Below are 24,638 nucleotides of genomic sequence, written 5' to 3' on the forward strand. Positions count from 1 at the left end.
GAGAACTGTAAAATCAGCCACTATTACTAATAGTTGGCCAGCTAATGTTAGTGCAGCCCATTGGATTTCAGTATTCAGATATAAAGAGTACTAAACAAAATGCCAGAGAATGAAGCTATGTGTGAGTTTCAAGGCGATGTAATGAAGTGAATTTCAAAGCTGCAACCATCTCAGTGTTCAGAGCGACCTTGCCACTGATGTGTCTCTGAGGTCCTACTGCTCTGGGTAATTCATATTGATTGCTCATTGTGTGACAGCAGCCCACTCTGTTCCAGCCCCCCCCTCACATTCAGAACCAGTTCTAAGGGGGCAGTTGTCGCTGTTGCCAGGCTGGCGATGCCCTGGCCTCCCTGGGTGGGCATATTGTGTAACCCCAGTGCCCTCTCTACCTTTCTTATCCTCTGCCCCCTCGCTACAACCCAGCAAACCACCCCCCTACCCTGAACACCCCCACTCCGTCACACTGCTCGCCAAGGACAGAGGTCTCTTTCCACGTTGCCATGGAGATGCCGCACGGGAGAAATGTAAAGGGAGGAAGGAGGGGAAGTGCAGGGGGAGAGCGTGTGCAGCCAAGTGTGCTTGAGCCGGCATGTCTGAAAACGAGTCAAGGGAGAGAGAGAGAGGGAGAGAGAATGAGAGAAAGGAGGAGAAGGTGGAGGGGAGTGGGGGGCATTTGTGCAGACACCACTCCCCAAGGGGCCTTGTGCGAGTGTGTAAGTGTGTGGGAAAGAAAGACTGTCAATGTGTGAATCTGTGAATATGTACAGGAGCAAGAGGAGGAAAAAGAGATTTAACATGAGCTTGTTTCTCTATATTGCATTTAAGCAAAGCAATCAGAGGCTGGACAGAGCTGGGGTCACAACCCACGACCCCGCACACACTTGTTCACACACACAAACACATATCTGGGCATTTTCTCTGGGGGACCCGATGGATACTCCTCAAAGCTCTGTCTTAATCTAGCAATACAAACAGCTGTCTGCTGCCTCAGTATCACTTTCAGGGCCATACAGGTAAAAAGCAGGATGTCATTACATGTTATATATCCTTGGCTTTACTACAGAGCCACCAGAGGACGGAAATGGAAACATGTAGGTTTTATAGTCGAGCATCAAAACCTGTCCAAGGTTTACACTGCGGTGCTGTAGGGGAAGAGATGACATGTTGCTGTGCATGTGCGTGTGTGTGTGTGTGTGTGTGCGTGTGTGTGTGTGTGTGTGTGTGTGTGTGCTCGCTCAGAGAACAGTATGTGCCCGACAGTGATATGCGTCTTGTAGGGACATACCTGACAATTTGAACAGTAGTTCTGAGGCCATTTTGACCGATATGTCCTGGGAGAAGAGATCTTTCTGGGGACGGGCCAACGTCTCAGGGAGGCTACTCATTGGCTCACTCTTCTCACAAGCCCCTAAAGTGCTGAAGGCCAGCAGGTGAGAGACAGGTGGGGTATGTTCTGCCGGGGGCGGGTCCACCTCCATGGGCTCCACCTTTACTTTCAACTTCTGGTACTGGGAATCTTTGTTGTTTTCTGCAGAATGTGATTGAAGAAGAGAATAATCGCAGGTTAGAGTCTGATCAGAAATTCAACCAATACACAGATGAGAGGTTAGTGTGAACATTTCAAATGCACAGCCCCGTGTTCACTATTTCAACTTCAGCTTGTGTGCACTACAATTTATACTGATGCTTTAATCAACTAATTTACACCAAACTGTTTGTTTTACCAGTTTATATTGCACATTATTGAAATCTTTTGTTTTTATTAGTTGCTAAATTTACATTTTTTCTGCTAAATGAAATACAGGCACTAGAATCATGCTAATTCTTTTGAATGTAAACTTATAGTTCATCTAATCTCAGAAACTCATGTAGCATGACGGCAAGATGGTTTGAACACAAACGACTGCACTGTACCTGCAAAACAAGTGCAGACTTAATTTGATGTTTTTTTTTACAAATTGCCGACCAGATGTGCAGATCCTGAACAAGACAAGTTTTATTAAAACAGGTCAAAGTCTAAATTACACATTTGCTGTAAATGGCTTTAAAGAAAATATAAGTTTTTGCAGTTCAGCATCAAACTTCATCAGAGCCATCTCCAGCCTAGTGAAGAAACAATAGTCTTGACTCTTGTTTTTATTTTCTCTACGTAGTCGGGAGCGGGTAGCGGTGGTAATAATGGTCACTTGCCAAGAGCTTAAGCCTTCGTTGTGTTAGGGTTAAGACAAGAGGTTAAAATGCACCCTCCTGGCACCACTACTTCCTCATCCTCTCATGTCTGACTCACTATTACAAAGTGGAATTACGAGGCAAAGCTGGCCGAGGCTAGTTGCTTAGCATGCTAACTTCAGTACAAGAAAACAAGAGGGGGAATTGGTGTCGCTGGAGACGGCCCCTGGCAAGTAAAAGGATGACGTTTGATCGAAATTCCATCCTTACAGCCTTGATCTGGATTTCTCATTCAGGATAGACAGAAGTGCAGCAGATTGAGGGAGTAAATAAATCATCTTTTTCTTGATAATCAAATAACTATCACTCAAATGTTAAAATCAAATCCAGTGTAGAAGTTGTATGAATGGAATTAAACCTAAAAAAGGGAAATCCAAATTACAGCCAACACATGAGAGTGCCTCTAAAGCCGAGCTGAGCCGGTTAGCATCTAGCTGTGTGATTATTAGGGCAAGAGGGCACCGGGAGGTCACACAGTCGCATGGGAAAGGCTCCAGCAGCTCATGTAGGTCACTTAAGCAAACAGAAATGATGCTAACAACAACACTTTACATGTTAACTAAGCAGCCATCGATCTATGTTTATGATAAGTGGAGTTGTTGAATGTGTAGCCCAGTGTTGGATCCCAGGTAGGGTTTTTTCAGCACTGATAAATAACAGTCTGAAAAGGCTTGAAAACATCTGTTGACTTGCTTCGCATAAAGGTTCAAAAGGTGAGCAGGCTAAAAATAGTTGAGAGGGAGATTGCATCTGTAAGGAATGTCCCGAGCTGATCTCCTGAATCAAACACTTTCCTCTCTATATGAAAATCATACACAAGACTAAGGGCCACCGTGAAAAAATACTGGAAAGTATTAAAAAATAAAAACTGTGACGCAGGCTACATTTCCTTAATGCAGAGAACGACTGAGCTGTCAGGTACTGGTTCTCTAATGGTCTCTAATGGCTAAATTTAGAAGATTTAAATAAGGGGGTGCTTTAGGCTGTGATGTGGGAAAAATAAATAAATCAGATTGTAGAAAGAAAAAAAAAAAACTTGGTTGGGACATCCTTTAGCATCTCTATATCCAAGGTAGCTGATCTTTGACTGGAGTGATGGCAGGAGGTAGTGTCTCTGTGGTGACAAGCGGGGGCAAGACAAAGCAGTGCAGTTGATACAGTGCTGCTGACATGGCGACTCAGCACGATTATGGGATATATGAATTTGGCAGGGCATCGGGGGCAGTAGGAGGGACAGGGGGGAGGTTGAAAGAGCTGCAGAAGCGGGAGAGAGAGGGAGGGAGATACAAGACAGTAACCCTGCGCTAACCCTGCCGCCCCTCCCCTCGCATTCTCCACTCCTTTGCTCTAAGAAGTCTAGTGTGAAACACCGAGACAGAACTTCAAGTACATCGTGTGCACATGTGAACATGCAGTAGCTACTTCAGCATGAGTGTGCTATAATGTTTATGTGGATGCATTAAAGAGTGAACTCCCCCCCATTCTCCTCCCCTAGGTGCAGGTGGCTGGTCTGTTGGTAGGAGCCAGCATGTGGGGACACTGACAACCATCAGCCCCACTAATCCCTTAATCAGGTGGCCAGAGTTGGCCAAGAGTAACCTAGAAGAGGCTGATGGAGGGGCAGAGGAGAGGAGGAGAGAGGGAGGAGGGCGGAGGGGTAGGGGGCACCGCGCTGTAAGGGTCAACCAAGGGACACGCAAGCTTCGATCACTGGATCACCACCCTGAAGACAGAGGATGAGTGGACTGCTGAGCTGCAAAAAAACAGTGCCACACGCAAAAACACATGCACTTACTACAGAGGACACTTTATGTACTTTGAGCTTGCAGTGCAGGGATAGATGCTTACGTCCCAAAGAGCCATTAGGGTGAGATCACATGAGGCAGAGAGAAACTATTTAATCGTAAACACACGGCTCCATATTAAAAGTATCACATCGCAGAGAGCCAGATCAAAAGTCTACTTGTCACAAAACAATAAATGAAAACATGGCCTTACTCGCACACTGATACTAGATATGGCTTTTTGTTCGAGGCCATGACCTTATGTTCTGAAGGCATAAAAAGCAGGCTCAATCTGTTTGAATCCAGCTTGTGTGTGTCTGCATGTGAGAGAGTGTGTGTGTGTATACGTCAATGACTGTATATATATATATAAATAAATGGATGACATAAAAGCGCCACAAAAGTGAGGCTAAAACATCCCCCTGGAGCTGGATGCCCCCTCCATATTTGCGGAAAGGACATAGTTAAAGTTTACGGCAAATACATTTTCCTGAAATTGATTTTCTGTCATTTTGAGGTTTGATTTTAATTAGTTATTTGATGCTGTACAAACCAAGTGAGACGACAGCTGAGACTGACAAACGATTGGATGGGCAGATGTATTGGCAGGACCTTGATAGCCTGAATGCACCTCCTGATAACTGTTTTGTAGATTCTGGCTCCAAACTATGTCCCTAAAGCAAAATGGTAGTGCCTGTATCTGGGATATGTCGGGGGAAAGTGAGAGAACACAGTACCTGAGAACATGCTCAATTAACAAACTGTTATGCGTATGATAAGTTTCTTATTTTCATGGTTTTCTTCTTTAAAGGCAACAAAACTACTTGGTTAAGTTGCTGACAGCCCATGAGATCTAGCTCATGATTGTAAGGAGACATATAAATACATTTACTTTCAGCAAAACAAATCACATTGCAATCTTTTACATACTTATTAGGTTTACATAACAAGTTCTTGTCCTGTCTGCAACCACAGTTCATGCTTTGCTCAACTTTTGTACATTGGGGGGAGGTGTAAATACGTCATCTATTTATATATACAGTCACTGGTCTGTGCGACATTCATTGTCATTTCCTCTGGTGCAGAAGCCTCTTCAACGGTGCACCAGCTGCCATTAGGCCACTGAATCAGGTCAGGAGGAATGTGTGTCTGTGTGTGTACAAAAGAGCCTGTGCCCTTTCTCAATAAATATCACAGTGTTTCTTTAGTGTCAGTCTTGCTCCAATTCCTCCAGCAAAGATTCTCATGAAAGTGAAGAGGTTAAACTGCAGACTATGAAGTTATGCATGTTTTTAGATGAATGCTATAGTACCACTAAAAAATGAAAAATGGAGGTTTATATTATGTTAAAAAAAAAAAAAACAGGGTTAGGGATAGGAGCCATTTCCACAATAATATTTGGGAAATATTGAAAACCAGAGAGACAACCATACCATTATAGGAAGGGTTTTTTATTTTACATTTTAACAATGTTGCCTAGATTTAGTAAAGTATTAATCTTGCAGCAGATTGCAAGTCTTCAGCAGAGTTCAGCTGCCTGTTCTCTTGTCTGAGAATAGGAAAAGCATTGTCCAATGTAACTAGCAGAACTAATACATATCTTACCAATGTCACTTACAATTTCAACGCCCACAATAGTCTCCTTTGACCATCTGGGGTGTATTGTTCTATTTAAATCCAATTTTTAAAACTTTGAGTGTAAAACTCCTCTGGGCCTTATTCCATATTTTCCCAAAGGTTTCAGCGGTGAATTGCTTCAACTTGCTTCTGTTAATTTAAGAGCAGGTGTGACGATTAAATACACATGCACAGATCTTTGTTCTCCTGGCTGTCGGCGTCGCTAATGTGGTAAATAAACTGTGAACTTATGGCTTTAGTCGGGTTTTGCTTTATTGCTTAAGCTTCACGTCTCCGCTTAAACAAATGCTTGTGGATCCCATTTCTGTAGCACAGCATGAGCGTCAGTAATAATAACAAATGTTAGATCTGTTTGGATTAAGTGGGTTAAATCTTTTGACCAAATTTGACCCTTAACCGAATACGGCAAATAGTTTTAAACGAAAGCTCCTTTGAGCTCCATTAGGTATGTAATGGCCACCATGTTGCACACTTTTACTAGATTTACTGATGTGAGCTTTTTGCAGAGTTTCTCTAAATGCACTACACATAACTTCAGATGCAACACTACTCAAGTTTTGAGTCAAAACGAAACTGACTGGGTTTCGTGCAATGTCTCGTTTTTAGTGATCAACTTCACGACCTCAGGTGTCTACTTGAATCTGTGTGGATGTGTCGCTGAGAAAATACAGTAGGAATGAAAAGATTTGCAACTTTACTACACACAAAAAGCCACATACCATTAGTAATTTAATGCGTGCTACGTCAATATATTGCTCTGGTTTGAGGCATCGACCGCACAGGAGCAAAAACTTGGGCAGACAGGTAGTGAGGGAGGCTGACGGAGGGAGAGGCAAAGAGGAAGGGTAAAGAGAGGGGGGAAAAAAGTCAAACAGTGCCAGAAAAAGAACACCCGAGGGTAAGAGAGGAAAGAAGAAAGCGGGATGAGAGTGATGAGCTGGAGGAGGACAGAAGGATGAGGAATGGCTAGAGCCTAAATGACAACCTCTCCACCTCCTGTTATCCTAGTCTACCCTTCTCACTGCTCTGTTATTCTACATCTCTCTGTCCCAGCCCCCATCTTCTCTCTCTCTCTCTCTCTATTCTCCTGCTCTCTAGTCGACCTGCTCAGACAGGGGTGAAGAGTTCAGGCGCTTCAAAGGCTGCAGTGTGGAGACTGCATGTCATGTGGGAGCCACAGCAGCCTTGCCTGCAGACTTCACAGACAGCTGCTGCTACAATTGATCCTCGACCAGCTCGCTCTCAGTAGTTCAGCCTTCCAACGGTTGCAAACTGCAGCTACATCCGACTTCAGAGTGACGCGCTTGATAAACAGCCCATAAGGAGCCAGATATGGCCCTTATAAAGCAGTCCTAAACAAAAAGCATTTGGCACAAGCCAGGGCAGATCCAAGGCTACAAAAACTTTATCATATAAGGTCAGGGACAAAAGACAGCAAGTGATTCTGTCAACCATCCCTCATATATAAAAAGAAAAAGGCACCCAGGAAACAAACATATATAGTAAGAGGGTGATAACAGAATCAATTCTGCATTTCTGTAAATAGAACCATAGGCTGTGATGAAGAGCCAGTGAGACAGAATATGGAGGTAGGGAGGGTGGGAGTAAGAGAGGTCAGCGAGCGGTCACACTGAGGGGGCACGGTGAGGACACTCTCAGAGCTGTGTAGAGCTTAACATAAAGTAAGACTGTACAGTAATACCAGTGTTGTGAATTAGAATAATGAACAGCTTGGACAGTATGCAGCGATAAGCCATTCTGGGTAAATAGTGAATCATTTTAAGTGAATGTAACATGACAATTGCACATTACCTTCTGTTACAAACTTAAAGGGAAAAGGCTATATATATTTATAACTATTATTTCAGGGCTTTCTTTATTTAGTTGTTGGAAGGATTATCTCATGGAAGTCAAAGAAAGCTACAAAGATCATTTTAAAAGAAAGATTAATATAACAGATACTGTAGAACACAACCATTTATACCACCAAACAAGGTTCTTTACCTTCAACTTTGCTTACTGTTATGGTACAAAAGCAGGAGTAGTAGAGAAACAGCATGTAAGCAAAAACTATTAAAAGGCAGGATGCTGTTGTTTGGTGATAACTGGCTGTTTGAAATTAGTTGGAAAATGTTGCTTTTAATGAGCCATCATTGGGATAAAAAGGTTTTGTGGGAATAGAGTAGGTTTTATAAAAGTCTGAAACCACTTTCCCCATTCAATAGGGACGTGACAATTACATTCAGTAATAATACTTAATAATGTTAATACAATAAGTGGACAAAAGTATAACAACATTTTTTTAAAGAAGAATACCAACGTCAATAAGCTGTAGCAGTCATCCTAAACTGGTTTTGAACTTAAGGAAATCCTTGCACTTCTGTTGACTGAATCCTGAAGGCAGTAGGCAGTGTAAACTGTTAATCTACCTGTAGCCAGTAAACCTCAGAGCCACCATGAACCATGATTCATTGTGGTTAGCTTGAGGAAATCGTGCATGGCTTAACAGATGCAAACCAAAAGAAATCCAGCTGCAGCATAGTGTCTCTGTACATCCTGCCACTTTATCTGTTGTGTTTTAATGAAGGCGTTTTTATAGCAATGTGAAGTATTATAGCAAAATTAGGACAACAATTAATCCTTTAGTTGGATTTTGAAGTTAAGTTATAATGGAAAATATAATCACATTTTGCTTTGTCACACAGATACAAACAAAACAGTTATATTAACACCATATAATACATAATATATTAATAAAATGATAAAGAACCACTATCACTAGAAATGATAATCCATACCAGGAATAAAGCATAAGCTAGTATCAAGCCTACATTTGAATGGCAGTCAGAAATGTTGCTCTGCTTCTGTGTAAGTAGGTTGTTGTTTTCTGTGATAAAGAAAAAGATCCTCATGAGCTAAAAAATGTGTAGCTGTCAGTTTGGTTTTAGGTCATTTCTGCTCCTTAGTGGTCAAAATAGTTTGATGCAACTTTTATTATCTACAATGAGCGCTGCAGAGGGGAGGGGGCCTGTAAAATGTCCTCAGAGATGGAAGGCCTGTTCCCTTAGAAATGAGGAACGAGTTAAGCGAGTAAGAAGTGTGATTTCACACCTATAGCGAGGGTGGTTGGATGGTGAGTGGGTGGCGCGGCTGTTACCCACACGATGCCAGTCTGCCAGGGCACCACCTAGGGCCCTGCACCTCCCCTCCCCCCTCCCTTCCTGTGACGCCATGTTCCCCTTGCCCTGCAACACCAGTGCCCATCTGCTAGGACACGTTAGCCGCTGGCGCCAGGGACTATTTAGCCTGGCGTAATTAGCCCCCAGACACCAGCAGCCTGGTTTTAAACAGATGTGGGGGAGGTAGCGTTAGCAAGGCGACTCAACACGACCAACCAATGTTTGATAAGGAAGAGAGGAGAGAGAGCAGGAGACGCAAAGAAGAAGAAGTGACCTAGTTAAAGGGATGATGCAACTCATGTTACAGCACAATGGGCAGTAATGATGACAACCCCACTTGCTCCGACTGTCCAATGCCATGGTCGGGGAAGGATGAGCAGCAGAAATTTAATTAGGTTGTGTCCATTTGCTGTACCGACAAGCAAGAATGACGAAATACACAGTAGAGTGATGTTTTTAACAAAGAAAATGCATGGGCTGCACTCCTGTATGATTTCCCTATTTAAGCATCCTTCCTGGGTTATTGTATTCTGGGTCCGACCTTTAACAAGAGACGGAGTGAGGTTACAGTGTAGATGCCCTTGAACCTCATGACCGTAATCACACGTGACTGTAACGGCACTGACCTTTCCCTGGCTCTCCCTCCTTTCCTCCTCACCATCTTTTTCTCCTTCCCTTCCCCCCAGGGTCATTTGAGGGTCCAGACTCTTGTCAAGGCTGTCACTCTAGACAGCCCTCTCCATCTACCGCCCCCGTTGTTGCCATGGCAATTGACGGCACTGCGCTCCAAGGACTGTGTGAGGGGGCAGAGGGAGCCAGCGGATGGATGAACGCTGCAGCATCTTTCCCTAACCTAGGTCAACCTTGCAGAGTTAGTGTAAGTGATGGGAGGGGATAAATGCTGGCCATGCTGCTTGAGGACCAAATGAACTGGCAGGGTAATGTCAGTGCACGGATTGGAAATGGCGGAAAAAAAGTGCAAGACTGAAGTATAACAGTGATGAAACAAAGAAAATAGGTAGAGGTAGTACAGCAGAGGAATTATGCACTGCCCACATCATTCTCTCAATTCCTCTTTTCTACAGAGGCCAATGTCTTGTTTTTTTGTGTTGTTCTAAAGTAGTAATCATGTCAGTTTTGTCTTCGTCAGACACGCACACAAAAGCACATGCACGCACACAGGGAAACGTGACCTGGGGGCAGGCAGTGGAGCAGCACACGTGTAGTACCACAGCGCTCACAGCTAGCATGAGTCACTCTGAACACCAGTCGACCCAGAGAGAACAATGGCAAACGGTGTGTGAGGTGTCTGTGAGGCACACACACACAAAACACACACACACTGGCACAGGATGAAGAGCTGCGGATAGAGCAACGCCCCCCCTGCGCCACCAGCAGACTCTCACTTGCGTTGTGGTTTAAATACGGCAGATGCATAGTGTCTTATTGTAAAATGTATGTCTGCACAATTCTAGCGTAGTAACTGTCTAAACTAAAATCAGTCTATTTATTTCATAAGTTCCCAAAATATTAAAAATATTTGTTCATTCAGAAAAAAAGTGAACAGCATGCATGTATTTATATTAATTGATATACCAGGAAAACCTTTTTTCATAAAATCCAGCTCTGTGCATAGCGATGCACACTTCAGAAAATGTCATTCTTGATAGAGATACACTTCAGCAGCCCACAGTGGACAAACACCAGTGTGTCCATAACACACTTGAACTACACCTGGCACTCAATAGTGGTTTTGGTTGTAGGCTAAAATACGCCGTAGCTTTAAACTTTATGTAGCAATGACACAAAGTGTTTTGTAATTGTAAAGCAATAGTTGCGATCTACATAATGCACGCTCAATGTGCTACGAATTTAAATATGAAGCTGGAGTCAGAGCCTGGGGACTTTTACCAGCATTCTTGTTGAGCTCAATCTAGGAGCAACACAAGACTAAACCATGATGCACAAGATGATGTCAGAGTGGTCCGCACAGGTTGAGACACGGTCAAAAATCGTCATGCAGGAAAAATGAGGGAATGCGTTCCTAAACCAAGCAGATACAGTATTTTATCTGCCAGTTGTCCATCTTGTTTTGTGAAGGAACTTAAGAGAAAACAATGACAAAAAAACACCCTTGTTCTCTAAAGTTGAAATAACTTGATGCAGAGAAGGGTAGAGAGAAAATGAAGGGTCAAGACAAGTGACCTGAATATCATCACAGGAGTTACAAAGTCTTTGCAGCCACCTTCTAGAGCAGAGGGAGCAGAGAGAAAAATCTATTCCACCATATTTGTTTTTTCCTACACAGGTACACTTTGCTCACCTTTGAGAAGCCCCCAATTCTAGCATGGTTAGGTGTACCATGGTAGAAAACAACAGAACCCGTTTGATGGCAGTCTGTGACATAACCTTTGGCCTACAGCCAACCTCCTGAGCTAGTACTGGCCTATCTGAAACTCATAACAGCCAACCAACACATTTCAAATAACAGGGCATGCATGGCCCACTCTTTACAATAAATATTTCTGTATATGTTGACAGTTTTTACACATTCAAGTACGTTTGCAGAACTAAGAGGAAAATGACACAAACAATTTCAAGAGCAATGATTTGTTGTTTGGCTTTGATTTAAATTAATTAAAGAATTATGTAGACATATGTCGGGACCTACAAGGCTTATTTGTATTTCCCCTTTATAGCAGAAATACTATGAATCCACAGATAAGTAGGCAGCCTACCTGAAAGCTTCATCAGCAGCTCAGAGGCCACCTTGATGTTGATATCCTGGCTCAGCAAGCTGTTTTTAGCCATTGGGCTTCCTTCCCTTAGTTTCAGCAGCCCTGGGCGTTCTATGGCCGTTGCAACCCTCGTCAATCCATCCTGGCAAAAAGACGCAGGGAAGCTTGGCTGGACCTGGCTCTTGGACCGGGAGGACGGTCTGGGGCTCAGCGCTTCTTCTACTTTGGGCTCTTCCTTCAGGTGGAATGGAGACTTGAGCGTCTCCCTCTGGTTGGCCGCTGCAGTGAGAAAGAGGTAAAAGAAAGAAATGTAATGAAAGAATGATTTGAAGAGAAGAGATTGGAGGGAGGGCAGGAGAAGGAAATCACTGAAACAAGGTTAAGCTGAAAGGTGTATAATAAGTTTATGTCAGCAATGACTTTCATTGCTTCTCTGTGTTATAATACTACTGTTCCTTCAACTTGTAAGTATATATCAATTTATTATGGTGCTAACTGAAAAAACAACATTATCATCTAAACTTTAATGCCATAAGTCTGCATAATATCAGTGAAAATAACATTACGCATGATACATGAAAAAATTAATTAAATGGAACAAAGTAAGCCACTGTGGGGTTTCATAGCCTTTCTCTGCAACCGTGGCCACTGTTGCCAAACGCAGGTTGCAGCCTTATTGACGGCCTTCTCTCTGATTCTTTAGGGCGACAAATTCCCGAGTCCTCTTCTTTTATTTTTGTCCTTCACACTGGGTTTCTCCCCATTCCCTTCATTGCACTTTATTCTTCCTTTCTTTCCTCTGACATCTTCCAAATCCTTTTCAGACAGAAGGACGTGAAATTATTCCGGCACTTCTCTTGGACGCACTAGCAATTACCTGAAGCCTTATCTGCCATCTCTACAGTGTGTAGCCTGGGTTAGGGAGTGAACTGTCACATGTATCCCCCTGCTCAACAGCCATCTTCAAGAGAAACTGGGCCACATCTAATCCGCCTTAGATGAATAATTAATAATTAGACATGGAGCAACTTCCGATAGCCGCCAAGAAAAGAACAGCAGGGCAAGCGCGTGTCTTTGTGTCTCTCAGCACGTTCCACTACACCCTGTGCTAAAATGATGGTCTACACAGGCTATAGCTTAAATGTAAAAATTGTAAATGGTACAATAGAGATTTAAAAAATTCTGGTTTTATGACCATTTTGATTATTATCTTCTTTTGAAGAATGGACATAGAGAAGAAGGGTTTTTGTGTGTATGTGTGTGTGTAAAATCCCAAATGTTATCCCTTGTGAGATATAGATGCAACTGTATCTGCAGTGGTGACGTGATTTGGACTGTTCCACACGAGAATCAAGAAGCAGAACCTTGCTGCTCACATCACATATGATACTGAAAAAACCCCTCCAAAGCCACCCATCAGAAAGTAGAGCGGGTTGTCCGCTAACCAGAAGGTCGGTGGTTCGATCCCCAGCTCCTTCAGTCTGCATTCCGAAGTGTCCTTGGTGTGTATGAATGGTGTGTGAATATGAGAATGAGACTGTAAAGCACTTTGAATGGTCAACAAGACTGGAAAAGTGCTCTATAAATACAATCTATTTGCCATATAATAATAATAATAATATCTGCACTTCTGGGTTATTTTTCCTCAAATCAGAATATATTACCATGTCATTTAAAAGGTAGTGGTCATGCTGATCATCTGAAATATGAAAATTTGCATTTGCTGATGTTCCAACAGACACCACAGGCGAGGAGGTTCTAAGAGCTGTGCAGTTATAACTAGTTCATTAATAAAAAAAATAATAGCTCAAAAACGAATTTAAACTAATATAAGTTTACTGTGGCACCAACACACACATATACACATCTTCTGACGCAACCCTTGACACTTCAAAAAATTTGTACCCTCTAGCATGTACACTCTGTCTTACACACTCACACAGACACACAGGGCATGGATATGAGAGGCTATCACTCTTGGGCAGACTGCTGTCCAGTCTCCTCTTGCCCCAGCAGAGAACTACTCGGCTCCTCACCCCAACGTCTCACCTAACATCTCTAACCGCCACAGGCCTGCCACCCCCTGCTCGCATCATCAATCTGTGCCGACTCTGGCCCCTCTGATTAATGATGATCTATGCCGGAGGGATAGAGGCCTCGGGGACAGGGGATACAGGGCACGAAAAGGGGACAGGTGCTTGTGTTTTGACCACCCATGCGGTGCCATGATGCCACAGTGCCACTCCATGGCAGGTCGGGGCTGTAGTTCAAGAGGGGGAGAAGGAAGCGGATGAGCGGTGGCGAGGAGGAGGGGGGCGGGCGGGCGGGCAGTGACCTTCAAGTTCAGGGGCAGTGGCGCAGGGTCGCACACGGCACCAGCTGGAAATGTCACACCGTCAGATGTCAGCGGGCAGGCTAAGTATAACCTGGTCAGCACCTGGAAGGACGTCCTCTAATTAGAAGCGTGTTGGGCCATGTCGGATCAGACAGGGACAGCGCACTTGGTCACCGTCTTACAAACACACATAAAAACACACTGCCCACACAGACACACACATATCTACTGACTTAGGTCAAATCCTCACTTTGTGTGGCCACATACAACAGTTCACATGCTGCATTCAAATCATACGCGGACCCTGGGCTGCGCCACTGATACATACGGACTCCACACAGGTTCTCAGTTTCTTCTTCTTCTCTGTAGCCTCACGAGAACAAAAACAACCCCGGGCCGTGCACTCGCACACAAAGTCACAACACTCCCTGACCTTTTGGATTGTCGCTATAAATAGAGCGTATTTCCACTCAGAATCTATGTTACAGAGCTCAATGAATTATTTAGTAGGCTAATCCAATGGGCACGTTTTTTTTATTTTTATTTCTCCACGCTGATGGCTCAATAACAAAAAGCAAGAGCACAGAATCAAGAGGGAAAGTTCAGCCTACACTGCCAAGCTTATTCTTTCGTCTTTTTTCGGCCAGAATTTTACAATCACAACAGCATCCTGAGCATTCAGTCTCTGGCAGTTCATCTTGTGTAGTGAACACACATCTGAGGAGGAGATGGGCATCTCTGGGTGACTGGGCTTCACTTCTCTGAGCTTCCTGCCTGTGCTGAGTCCGTACCCAGGCCAATGTCAGCTCCTTGTTCATGATACTGTAAAGCCGCTTCTAGCTCAGGGTTGACGATGCTATCAGTTTGTCTCCATGTTATAACACCCTTCTGACATCTGCCACCAACGCTACTTCTATCAGCATTCTCTTCCCCCGTTTCTCTCCCCTTCGCCGCGCTTCTCTCTCGCGCCTCATCCGTCTCGCTGCCAGGTGCTTGTCCACTCCGCCTCACCTCTCACTCCGTGGCCAGGGCTGCCGTCAAATAACTTCATTAGCTTTCCACCTCTGTCACGCTGGCCTGCTCACCCTCTGACAATTGGCTGCTGTTTTCTCCCAGAGAAGAAAAAAAATGCACAGGACTACGTGGGGCAGGTTGAGAACCCAACAATAGCTGACAGTGTGCTAGACACTGGACAATGATACTGATGGCTGCAGTGGGGATGTATGTACCAGAGGTCACACATAAAAGGCCTGCCTGTGTCTGCTCATGCAGAGCTGGAGAGCGAGGGACATAAGATTACAGATTCAATCTAGATGTTCAAAAAGAGACAAAACTAAAGCATCAGCATCCAAAGTACTGAGTGTCAACTTAGAGATGAAACTAAAGGCAATGTATCTCTACACTTGAACATACAATAGCTGAAACTATGGTGTTTTCAAATACAGCAGTAAGTCAGATAATGACATGATAATGGAGGGAAATACACATGTTCTCTTAAAAGCCGGTTTTCCATGTACAGTATTAAAATTCCACCAGTGCCTCATCTCACTGTATCAAAGCATGGCATGCAAGATACTCTCCCAGGACAAAGATAAATAAGACAACTGCAGAAGCATCATGACAGATGCAACACCTCCCACAACCCCCTGCATGCCAATTATTCACACCCAGCCAGGGTCAAGCTCGTTGTGCCTGTGTCACCGCAGCGGGGGGGCGGGGGGTGGCGTTTGGAGGGTGAGCAGTGCCCACTGTCATTATTAACTCAGGGTCCACTGGGCACAGGGTAGGGGCTGTGCATTTCAAAGTGCCTCGGTGGCTTTCATCTCTGAATCAAAATGGGGATCACACTGGATAGCTAACGGTTGTGTCAGCGTGCAAGGATAAAAATCAAAGGGTATCAGTATAACACACAGTGGAAAGCAGGGCAGCCCAAAAAATGATATGCTTATTATGTCAGAGGTCAGGAAGAGTTCAGTGGCTTTTTATGCCTGGGGATCTCCATGCAACTCCCTCTTTACCTCTTTTTCCCTCTCCCTCACTTGCTGTCACATTATCTGTATCGTTTTTTTTTTTCATCTTTCCCTCCCTGGCTTTTTGTACAACCCCCTTCTCCTTCTCCTCCTCATAGGCCTTGTGGGATTGAGGCACTGAGACAGCAGTGTAAGAGCAGGAGGGATGAGCTGCTCGTGTACACACTCAATCTGGGTTGGCAGGGAGGTCAAAAGAAATAGAGTCTAGAGGTCCCAGGAGGAACTTCCTCACCTCTCCCTCCCAGGCTGCTCTGTGGCATGGGTAAGTCTCGCCAAGATCTGAGCCCAGTTCTTACCAGCTTCATAACCCTCTGTCTTTAACTCCGCCCCACCCAACAAAGGGAAAACTTTGTGATCAAAGCAGCTGCATTCATTAAAACCCATCATCGTGCATTCAAGTTCAACATCCTCTCATCCTGTCTTTTTATATCCTCCCTCATTGTCCTTGAATGATGCCCTGACTAAGATGTCCGCCACTTGACACTGGACTGACATTGTGAGGAGCCATCTTGGCTCCTTTGGGAGTTGCCCGGTCTTGATTTTGCAGTCTGTGAGTGAAGTGCAACTGGCACCCAGGGGGCATCCATGTGGCGCCGGGGCGTGCAAGATCGAGGGGGAGTTAACTAAGCCGGCCCAATCCCTGTGCATCCTGGCGGGGTCACAGGATGGCGCTGAGGGCGCTAATCATTTCAAATTATGAATTCCTTTTTAATTATGAATTATGCATAAATTTTTAATTAATCTAATGTTCCCAGGGTTTTTTCCTCCCATCCTCACTCAAGATCTCAATCTAATTACACAGCATTAAGTGGAAGAGTGGCAGCCGTAGCCTCGACCCCGGCGCTGAACCTCAGTCAACCTTTTTCCATCAATCTTGCCGTTCTCCAGGTTTACACTTTGATATTTTGCAACATGGTGGAATGCATCTAAACACAGTTTGAACCTAGAAAACCTTGGAGCAGCATGTTTGTCATGTTTGTTTTTCGTTAAAGAAATGCTGCATCATTATGTTATAAAGCTAAAAAATATCCATGTCATATGACAACTTTTCTCATCACATATTGAGGTGCAGACAGCCGTACTTTGACAACAAATCTGATATTAATTAGGTATCCTGAAGTAAGTAAATAAAATATACAGTTCAAACCAGAGCATTTATTGACAACAATAGTGACTATGTAAATGCTCCATTTTAGGTCATGACTTTGGTAATGCTCATTGGTACTTGAGTTGATTTTTTTATGTGCATTTTCTATTCTGCCTCTGTCAATCGTGGTGGTGGAAGCTTTCATACACCGTTTCAGCCTAAGGTGCACTTAAACTGATGAATACCAAAAAATATCATCCCCTGTTGACCACTGGCAAAGCAACGTTTAGGAAGCATGAAGCCACTGAAGCCTTAGTTTTTATAAGTCAGAAGAAGAACTCAGGGTCAGAAGATTCCAAGCCCTCTCAGTCATTCATAGTATGATTGGAATTTGTTATTATGCTAAAAATGTCTCCTCTTTGTTGCTTATTCCAAAATCACAAACAACAAAGTGACATGTCACAAGACGGGTGACAATAAATTAGTCGATTCTGTTCGGGGATGTTACTGGAATATTTCAAATTATTAAAGCCTTGCTATCTGCGACACACACACACACACACATGCTGGTGCAAACACAGACCCACTGCTTCTGAATCTGGTGCACTTTAACTGATGAATACTATTTAGTTCTTCTCTAATGTTTAGGGTTATTATCTTGCTGTATCTTCCTGACAAACCAGTCAGTCCCTCATTGTTTCTCGCCTTTTTGCTCATCATTCTGACAGCACATATAATACAAGTCCTGCCCAACAGTACTGTATAGTGCATCAGAGGGTGTAGTGAACTATTTGTTCCCTCACTGCCTTTGTACAGACAGAGGGTTTTTAAATATACGACAAAAGTTAAAGCACATGCAGAAATTGTTTGCATTAACTTTCATTTTATTTTTGTGTGAAATTTACATGATTTTTCCATTTTTGCTGACCTTGACTTTTTTTTTTACCTTGGGCAGTTTAACTCTGACCTTTGTACCATTCAAGGTTATTCAGTTCACTTGAACTGATTAAATTTAAATGAAAAATGAGGGTGTTCGAAAACTTTTGTCTGCTGTGTATGTACTTATGTAGGTGGCACTAGCAACACAATAGAAAAGAACAGTATATTCTTATATACTGTATATGTTACACTGATAAAGGGCAACTTTCGTGTCTGTGCAAAGTTTCAATGCTGCTGTTGTAAACCCATCCATCTAAATACCATGTTATTGTTTTAAAGAATACTTGCAGGCTAAATAAATAAAGCATATCCATTTAGTCATATTAACTTGTTGTAAGTGCATGTTTTAAAATCTCTGGGCATTGTCGTAACCAAGACATCGGGTTCTTCCATGCTTTAGATTTAATAGAAAGATATAAAAAGTCTAAATATTGTTTAATTTCTTTTGATTCAATTCACTGTTTAAACAATACATTTTTTCTTATGTTAATGTCCATGAAAAGTATAAACATATTAATATATTAACCACTGTCAGGACCTTAAACTGTCTGTTCACTACAGTTTTGAGCCAACTCCCAGACATTTTAGTCTCCAATTGTTTTAAAAAACCATTAAAAACACCTCATAGAGACAAACTTCAGCCTTGACCCAAGACGATAAACATAAAACTGTTTACACTTCTTACGAATGTTATTTCTGGTGACAGTGATACAAAAAATCAAAACAAAACATAAGGCAAAGGCGAGACAACGTCAGATCAGCACAGATGTCTTCACAGACAAGTTTTGAAGACGTGAAAAACTTATGATGAAAGCGCTACTGCACTGACTGGAGTTGCAAAGTCAAGTTGAGAAAACGGTACAATAAACAAAACAATTATGGGTTAGAAGAGTCAAGCTATCAGTGCGTCTGTGCAAGCGGTTTATCCATGCCTTTCTTAGTGGTAAGAAAAATAAGTAATTTTTCACAAATCATAATTTTTTTGGGCTATTTGCTGATCCTATAAACCAAAGGATTAACAAATAATTAAAAACTAATGAGAATTAAAAAATAATTATTAATCAATCATTAAAATAAAGGCTGAATACTGAGAGTGAATCGGATTTCACAATATTTAAATATAAATATTCTAATACGTATTATAAAATGAATGCTAACCTGATAGCTTCATAAGCAGGTCAGTTGCTGTCTTGGTAGAGATGTCAGGGCTGAAGAGGGAGGCCGTGGTTGGACCACTGGGACTGGATCTGACCCCGACTCCAACCCCAACTCCAGGTAGGTCCAGGGAGTTGGCACTACTGCTGGGACGTTCCCTGCAGATGCTAAAGGGGGAGAGCACGGACAGGTCTCTCTCCAGTGGCTCCTCCTTGATGTGGACATGATTGGAGGACACCTCGGCCGGAGGGGACGTCTGCTGCTGAGAGTCTGAGTGCAGCGGGGATGCCTCCATCCCTCTCAGGTCCGCCGAGCTGCTGTCACCCATCAGGGAGCCCTCGCCCTCCGTGTCGGTGGTGAGCTCCTCTTTCACCTTGACATCTGTGCGGGGAAAGTGCTGGTGGCAGCGCATGTGAAGCTTCAGGCTGAAGTGACGGGAGGAGGTGAAGGGGCAAAGTTCGCACTGAAATGTCTCACCCCGATCCTGGTGCTGATGTACCTGGAAAAAACAGGTTTAAGTGTAGAATCGCTTCTTCTCTCTCAGTGCGATCAGTGAGATTATACAACAAATATGCACCAGTGTTTAATTATGCCGTGGAGAGGACATGTTAAAAGTTTAACGAAAGCATGGATATCTTTTAATGTTAGCAATTATATTTCAAGAGTCATAATAAGCCCTGATTGAAGATGGTGTGTGTGGGTATGACAAGGGGTGCATGGTGATAAATGAAGAATATCAATATGATCTCACCTTCATGTGGGACTTGAGATTGTCTTTGCGAGCACAGCGGAAGGGACACAGGGGACACTGGTGGCTTTTTAAGCCTGTGTGGATGACCATGTGTCTCTTCCAGTAGCTCTTGCGTTTGATGACCAGGCCACACACGGGACACTGGAACGGTTTGCCACCATCCTCAGGAGAACCTTGAAGGCACCACAGGTCAACGTTACTATTTACAGACAGTCTCAAAGGTTTTTCAGTGGCTTTCAATTCTGAGTTGAGTTCGAGACCTTGATTTCATTTGTCATTGTGCTACATTTTAATTCTCAATTATTAATGATGTTTGTTTTATTGCTTCGGTGTTTTCTATTTATTCTCTTTGTTTTATGTACATTCATTTTTATTTAAAGCCTGTTGAACATGGTGGTGGTTTTAAATGTGCTATATAAAAAGCATTGACTTTGATGCGATTTCAGAGCATGGTAAAATGTATTAAGCTGCAGAAATATACCTCCTTTACCTAAAAGAAATAAACATCACTTTAGTATTTACAGAAGTGGATGAGACAACTCCCCAACACCTAATGGTGAAAACTATCAGGGGAAATGCCAGCTGGAAGCAATAGAACAATGGAAGTAAAAACTCAAGCATGTTTTAGTATCTCGATTATTGTTGTTGGCTTCATATCCGGCATCCATTACTGTTTAATTGGTCTTATTAGAAAGAGGCATGATTGCATTACAAATTCTACAAGGGCCTGTCAGGATGGCTTCATAAGTATTCCAGCACCGTTCCTTGAAAAACATCTGGTAATCAGTGTTTGGTGAAATTACTGTGCTCAGCCATTCATTGACCTGAGGTGTAAAACCTCGAGACTGCCTATTTGCAACAATAAACTGCCATCTGCGGCCCAACCTCTCCAAGCACAGCAGAGATCACAATGCAAAAATGACTTCTGCTTACACTAAGTCGAGGCATGTGGAGCAGAAATAAAGCCGGGGAGTGCAAATGTGTGTTTGAAACCTTTATCTTCGCACTTAAAATGCCTGTTTCCTATGTAATCAAAGCCATTCCTTGTATATGCAAAGAGCAGAGCAACACAGTTTTATAGTGGAATTGGCAAGGGACAACAATAAAACAAGACATGACAGTCAATAATCAAGGTCACATTTTTCAGTCTGGCGACCAAACAACTACCTGCATTTTTACAGCGCTGCCCGACCTTGACAGCTCACGGGTTAGAGCAGACCCCCTTTTTAGCATGCACATCACAGAATATTACATCAACTACCTCATCTGTCTGAAGTCAATTTGATCCAGCCATTTTAGATTTGGCAGGGTTGCGACACAATCCCTCAAAAGTGCCCATCCATCTCTCTGAAAACATTCTGTTCTCCCTAAAGGCTACTTAGTTAGAGCCTGCACTTTGAAGCTTTCTCTCTCCCTGTACAAGACTTGTGTGCGCCCTTGTTTGGGTTATATGTCTGCATCTGCGTACACACTTACAGAATATACTGCATGACCATTTGTGTGTAATGGAGAGAGAGCGAGCATAAGAGGGAGAGAGAAAGAGAGAGAACGTGTGTGTGTGTGTGAGTGTGCACACATCTGTATCCAGTCAGTGGAAAGTATGATGTGTTTGGCCTTAAGTCTGCTGTGCTGATCGGTGCAGAGGGCCATGGTGAGTGGGGGCTGAAGCCAGGAGGAGGCTGCCGAGATGGATATGGACTCCAGGGCTCCCCACTGTGCCGAGCACACACTGACGGCCCCCTTTTGGCAGAACGCACATCCGAGCACAAACGAGCTGGTATGGGAAGGCAGTGAGGTCTCAGTCGGAACCCCCCCGTCGAGCCCACAGACCATTTCCCAGACTAGAAGGCCAGCCAGGGCTGTTTTCTTTCGGCTAGGCTCTCTGCTCGGCTGACAGTTAAGCTGAAGTTACACTACTCGCTACTTCAGCGCCAGTGAGGTGAGAACAAAACTATTACAAAACTAGAGAAAACATGTCATGGTAGTGTTCTCTCTGTGAAAGCATTTTGGTGACAAGTAAACCTGCTGCTCTCCCAGACTGTGGCAGCAAAGACACCTCATCTATTTGGAGTTGCTTCAATTGCACGATTAGTTAAAATGTATTGGAATTAACAGCATTGAATTATATTTCATGATATCGGTGGTATTATGTCTTTGGTAAATGAAAAAGATATATAATGATTATAAAAAATATGTTTCCTTGAACTTCGGGTAAATTTGTACAATTATTTTTAAAAAGAAAAGGACAACACCAAGGAGGATGGAAACTTTCAATGAATGCAGCTGAATTGATCTTGAAACGTCATCATCTCTCTCTTACATACAAACATAAGGTCATTTTGTTTTTCACAAGCTTACAGCCTGATTTAGTGTATAACACAAGGCAACAATTTATTGTGCTTAAGTGTTTTGTAACTGTGCGTCACTCAAGAAGAAACATTTTAATCGGTGAAAAAAAATGTAATATAGAGGACATCAGCTGAGCTTGACTCAAATTGTCTGTACTAGTCCGAGTATTATTATGATTAGTGTATTAATGTTACATAATAGTATGCAAATATGCATATATATTATTCCTTTATTGTTCATTAAGATTACCTGCTTGGCTGCTGGGTTTTCCTCTGCCCTTTGGAGTCGAAGGCAACAGCAACTCTAGGCTCTGAGTAGGTGTAGATGGCGTGGAGGCCTTCTGGTTCTTGTCCAGCAGGGGCTTCACATCCTCTTGGAGGACTCCAGATGTCGCCAAAGGGGAACCTTCCTTCTTCTCTGCCAGCAGGTTTCCCGCTGCCCTGGCTGCCACCTCTTTAAGCAAGGCAGCAGAGGAGGTCATTGACACGAGTGAGAGAAAGGAACTTGCTGAGGCTTGGTGGTCAGTAGCAGCACTTGCCGTCGACGAGGCTTGGCTTCGCTCACTGACTTTCTTGGAAAGTGCAGCGAGGGTAGAGCTAGCTGACTGTGGGCTGAACGGAGAGTTAAAGGCATCAAAGCGCACCACATCGTCTCCTCGACCACCCCCTCCGAGCGCTGGCACTGCGGATGAGGCCGAGGTGGAGGAGGAGGAGGAAGTTGTTGACGAGGCGGCCACGGCATTTTTGTCTTGAAGTACAGCATTTGCGGCTGCTTTTAACTTCTGGATAGCAGAGTCCGGGGATAGGCTGGAGCTGCACGGTGTGGTGCAGCTGGCCGGCGGCCATTTATCTGCGACACCTGCCCATACAAAGCCACTGCCGTTGCTAGGGGTGACAGAGTTAAAGGGGTCATGAGGCTCCTGCTTAATGTTGGTGACTGAGGGTGCCAAGGAGGCTGGTGAGGCTGAGCCACTGTTGTTATTGTTATTGGCCAGTTTTCGGGCAAGAGCACTTAACTGGTGGGCATGGTGGGAAGATGGGGAGAGGGTCAATGGTGGGGCTAGACCAATTGGAGGAGACTCCCCTCCAGCACCTCCCCTGGATGAGCGACCCAGGAGGTCCCCAGTGTCAAGTTTCAGTGACCCAGCCTCTAGGAGGCGACGAAGGTTACTGCTGAGGGGTTTTCCCAGGGCACGAGACGCTGCTTCACCGTACAGTGATGATACCACAGAGGAGAGCGTGTCCTGGGCCGAGAACGCACTTCCATCCAGTCCAAGAAGTTCCAAAGAGGCACGATGGACAGGTGTGGGACAACCCACTGAGCTCTCGCCTCCGCAGGTATCGTGGTCCCCAGACCCAGTGCTGACTCCAGGTCGTTCATCAGGAGAAGAGCCCCTGGGTGGGAGGAGCTCATCCTGGGTGTCTCCATAGGATGACGACTCTGAACGTGTGTCAGAAGCATTCCCAAACCAGGCCTCCTCCTCCACAGGACTGCCATCTTGCCCTCCTTCATCATTGCTGTCCACATCTGGAAGAGGAAAGAAAAGATACAATTTAGAACAAAGGCACAGAAATTAAAGATATGCAAGTATTAAAACAAAGATATCACAATGGTTCCCCTTGAGCATTTGGACTAGGCATTAGCTTTTCGCTAAGCAAAAACTTGAGATATTATGAATAAGAATTGTAAACATCAAACACTGATTACAGAGAGTTAAGTAAAGGGCACAGTCATTGCCTCTGGCAAACTGTAAACAGCTTTTAACATTGAAAATTATTATTTACAATTCACTTTTATTATTTCCCATGCTTGCTTGTCTGATCTTTCAGAGCAATTAGTGATCTGTTCCATGTGGAAGCCTAACTGGAGCTACTTTTTTGAACATTCATTGCACATTTGCCTGCTCAACCCAAGTTATACAAAAGCCATTTAAAGTATAAATACACACTTCAGTACTCATGCGAGGAGACCACTAAATCGACAACCAGCACAAATTCAACCTCTCTCTTATATAATGGCAGCTTTCCACAAGGCTCATCCAGGATGTTTGCGTAATTTAGAATTTTCTGTCCTTTTTTAAACCATATTTTTCCCACCCTTGGACTGGAAGAGTCTAGTAAAGAGGTTACCATGACAACAGGTCCTTCTGGGAGGCTAGACAGCAAAGATTAGGGTAATGGAGGTTACAGAACTAGATTAATATTCATGAGCCTGCAGATACCACCGGGGAGCCAATAAGGATAGGGTTAGGGTCACCGAGGGTCATTAATATACACTTCATGTATCAATATTCATAAGCAAAACATTACAGCTTGCCAGACAAGGGCGAACAAAGAAAAGTGAATATTCCTGATACATATTAACAAACCTCCATAAGAACATGTCAAAAGCACTAAACCTGGGCAAAACAAAATGTCAAAATTG

The 24,638-nt window shown here is 43.6% G+C and overlaps 1 protein-coding gene across 3 annotated transcripts in view; it reads right to left on the minus strand.

Annotated features, from left to right (window-relative positions):
- The window catches only part of znf827 (zinc finger protein 827), a 66,868-nt gene that overhangs the window by 21,829 nt on the left and 20,401 nt on the right, over positions 1–24,638 (minus strand). For 2 of the 3 annotated variants that reach the window (XM_047342239.1, XM_047342235.1), the window contains exons 2-6: positions 22,464–23,741; positions 19,866–20,038; positions 19,118–19,613; positions 11,569–11,847; positions 1,286–1,528 (exon numbers count right to left, since the gene is read on the minus strand). In XM_047342239.1, the coding sequence (XP_047198195.1) occupies positions 1,286–1,528; positions 11,569–11,847; positions 19,118–19,613; positions 19,866–20,038; positions 22,464–23,741 (2,469 nt within the window). The remainder of the gene's footprint in view (positions 1–1,285; positions 1,529–11,568; positions 11,848–19,117; positions 19,614–19,865; positions 20,039–22,463; positions 23,742–24,638) is intronic. The other variant, XM_047342237.1, reaches the window with a different exon arrangement.

Source organism: Hippoglossus stenolepis, chromosome 2 (genome assembly GCF_022539355.2).
Source record: "Hippoglossus stenolepis isolate QCI-W04-F060 chromosome 2, HSTE1.2, whole genome shotgun sequence".
NCBI classification, from domain to species: domain Eukaryota; kingdom Metazoa; phylum Chordata; class Actinopteri; order Pleuronectiformes; family Pleuronectidae; genus Hippoglossus; species Hippoglossus stenolepis.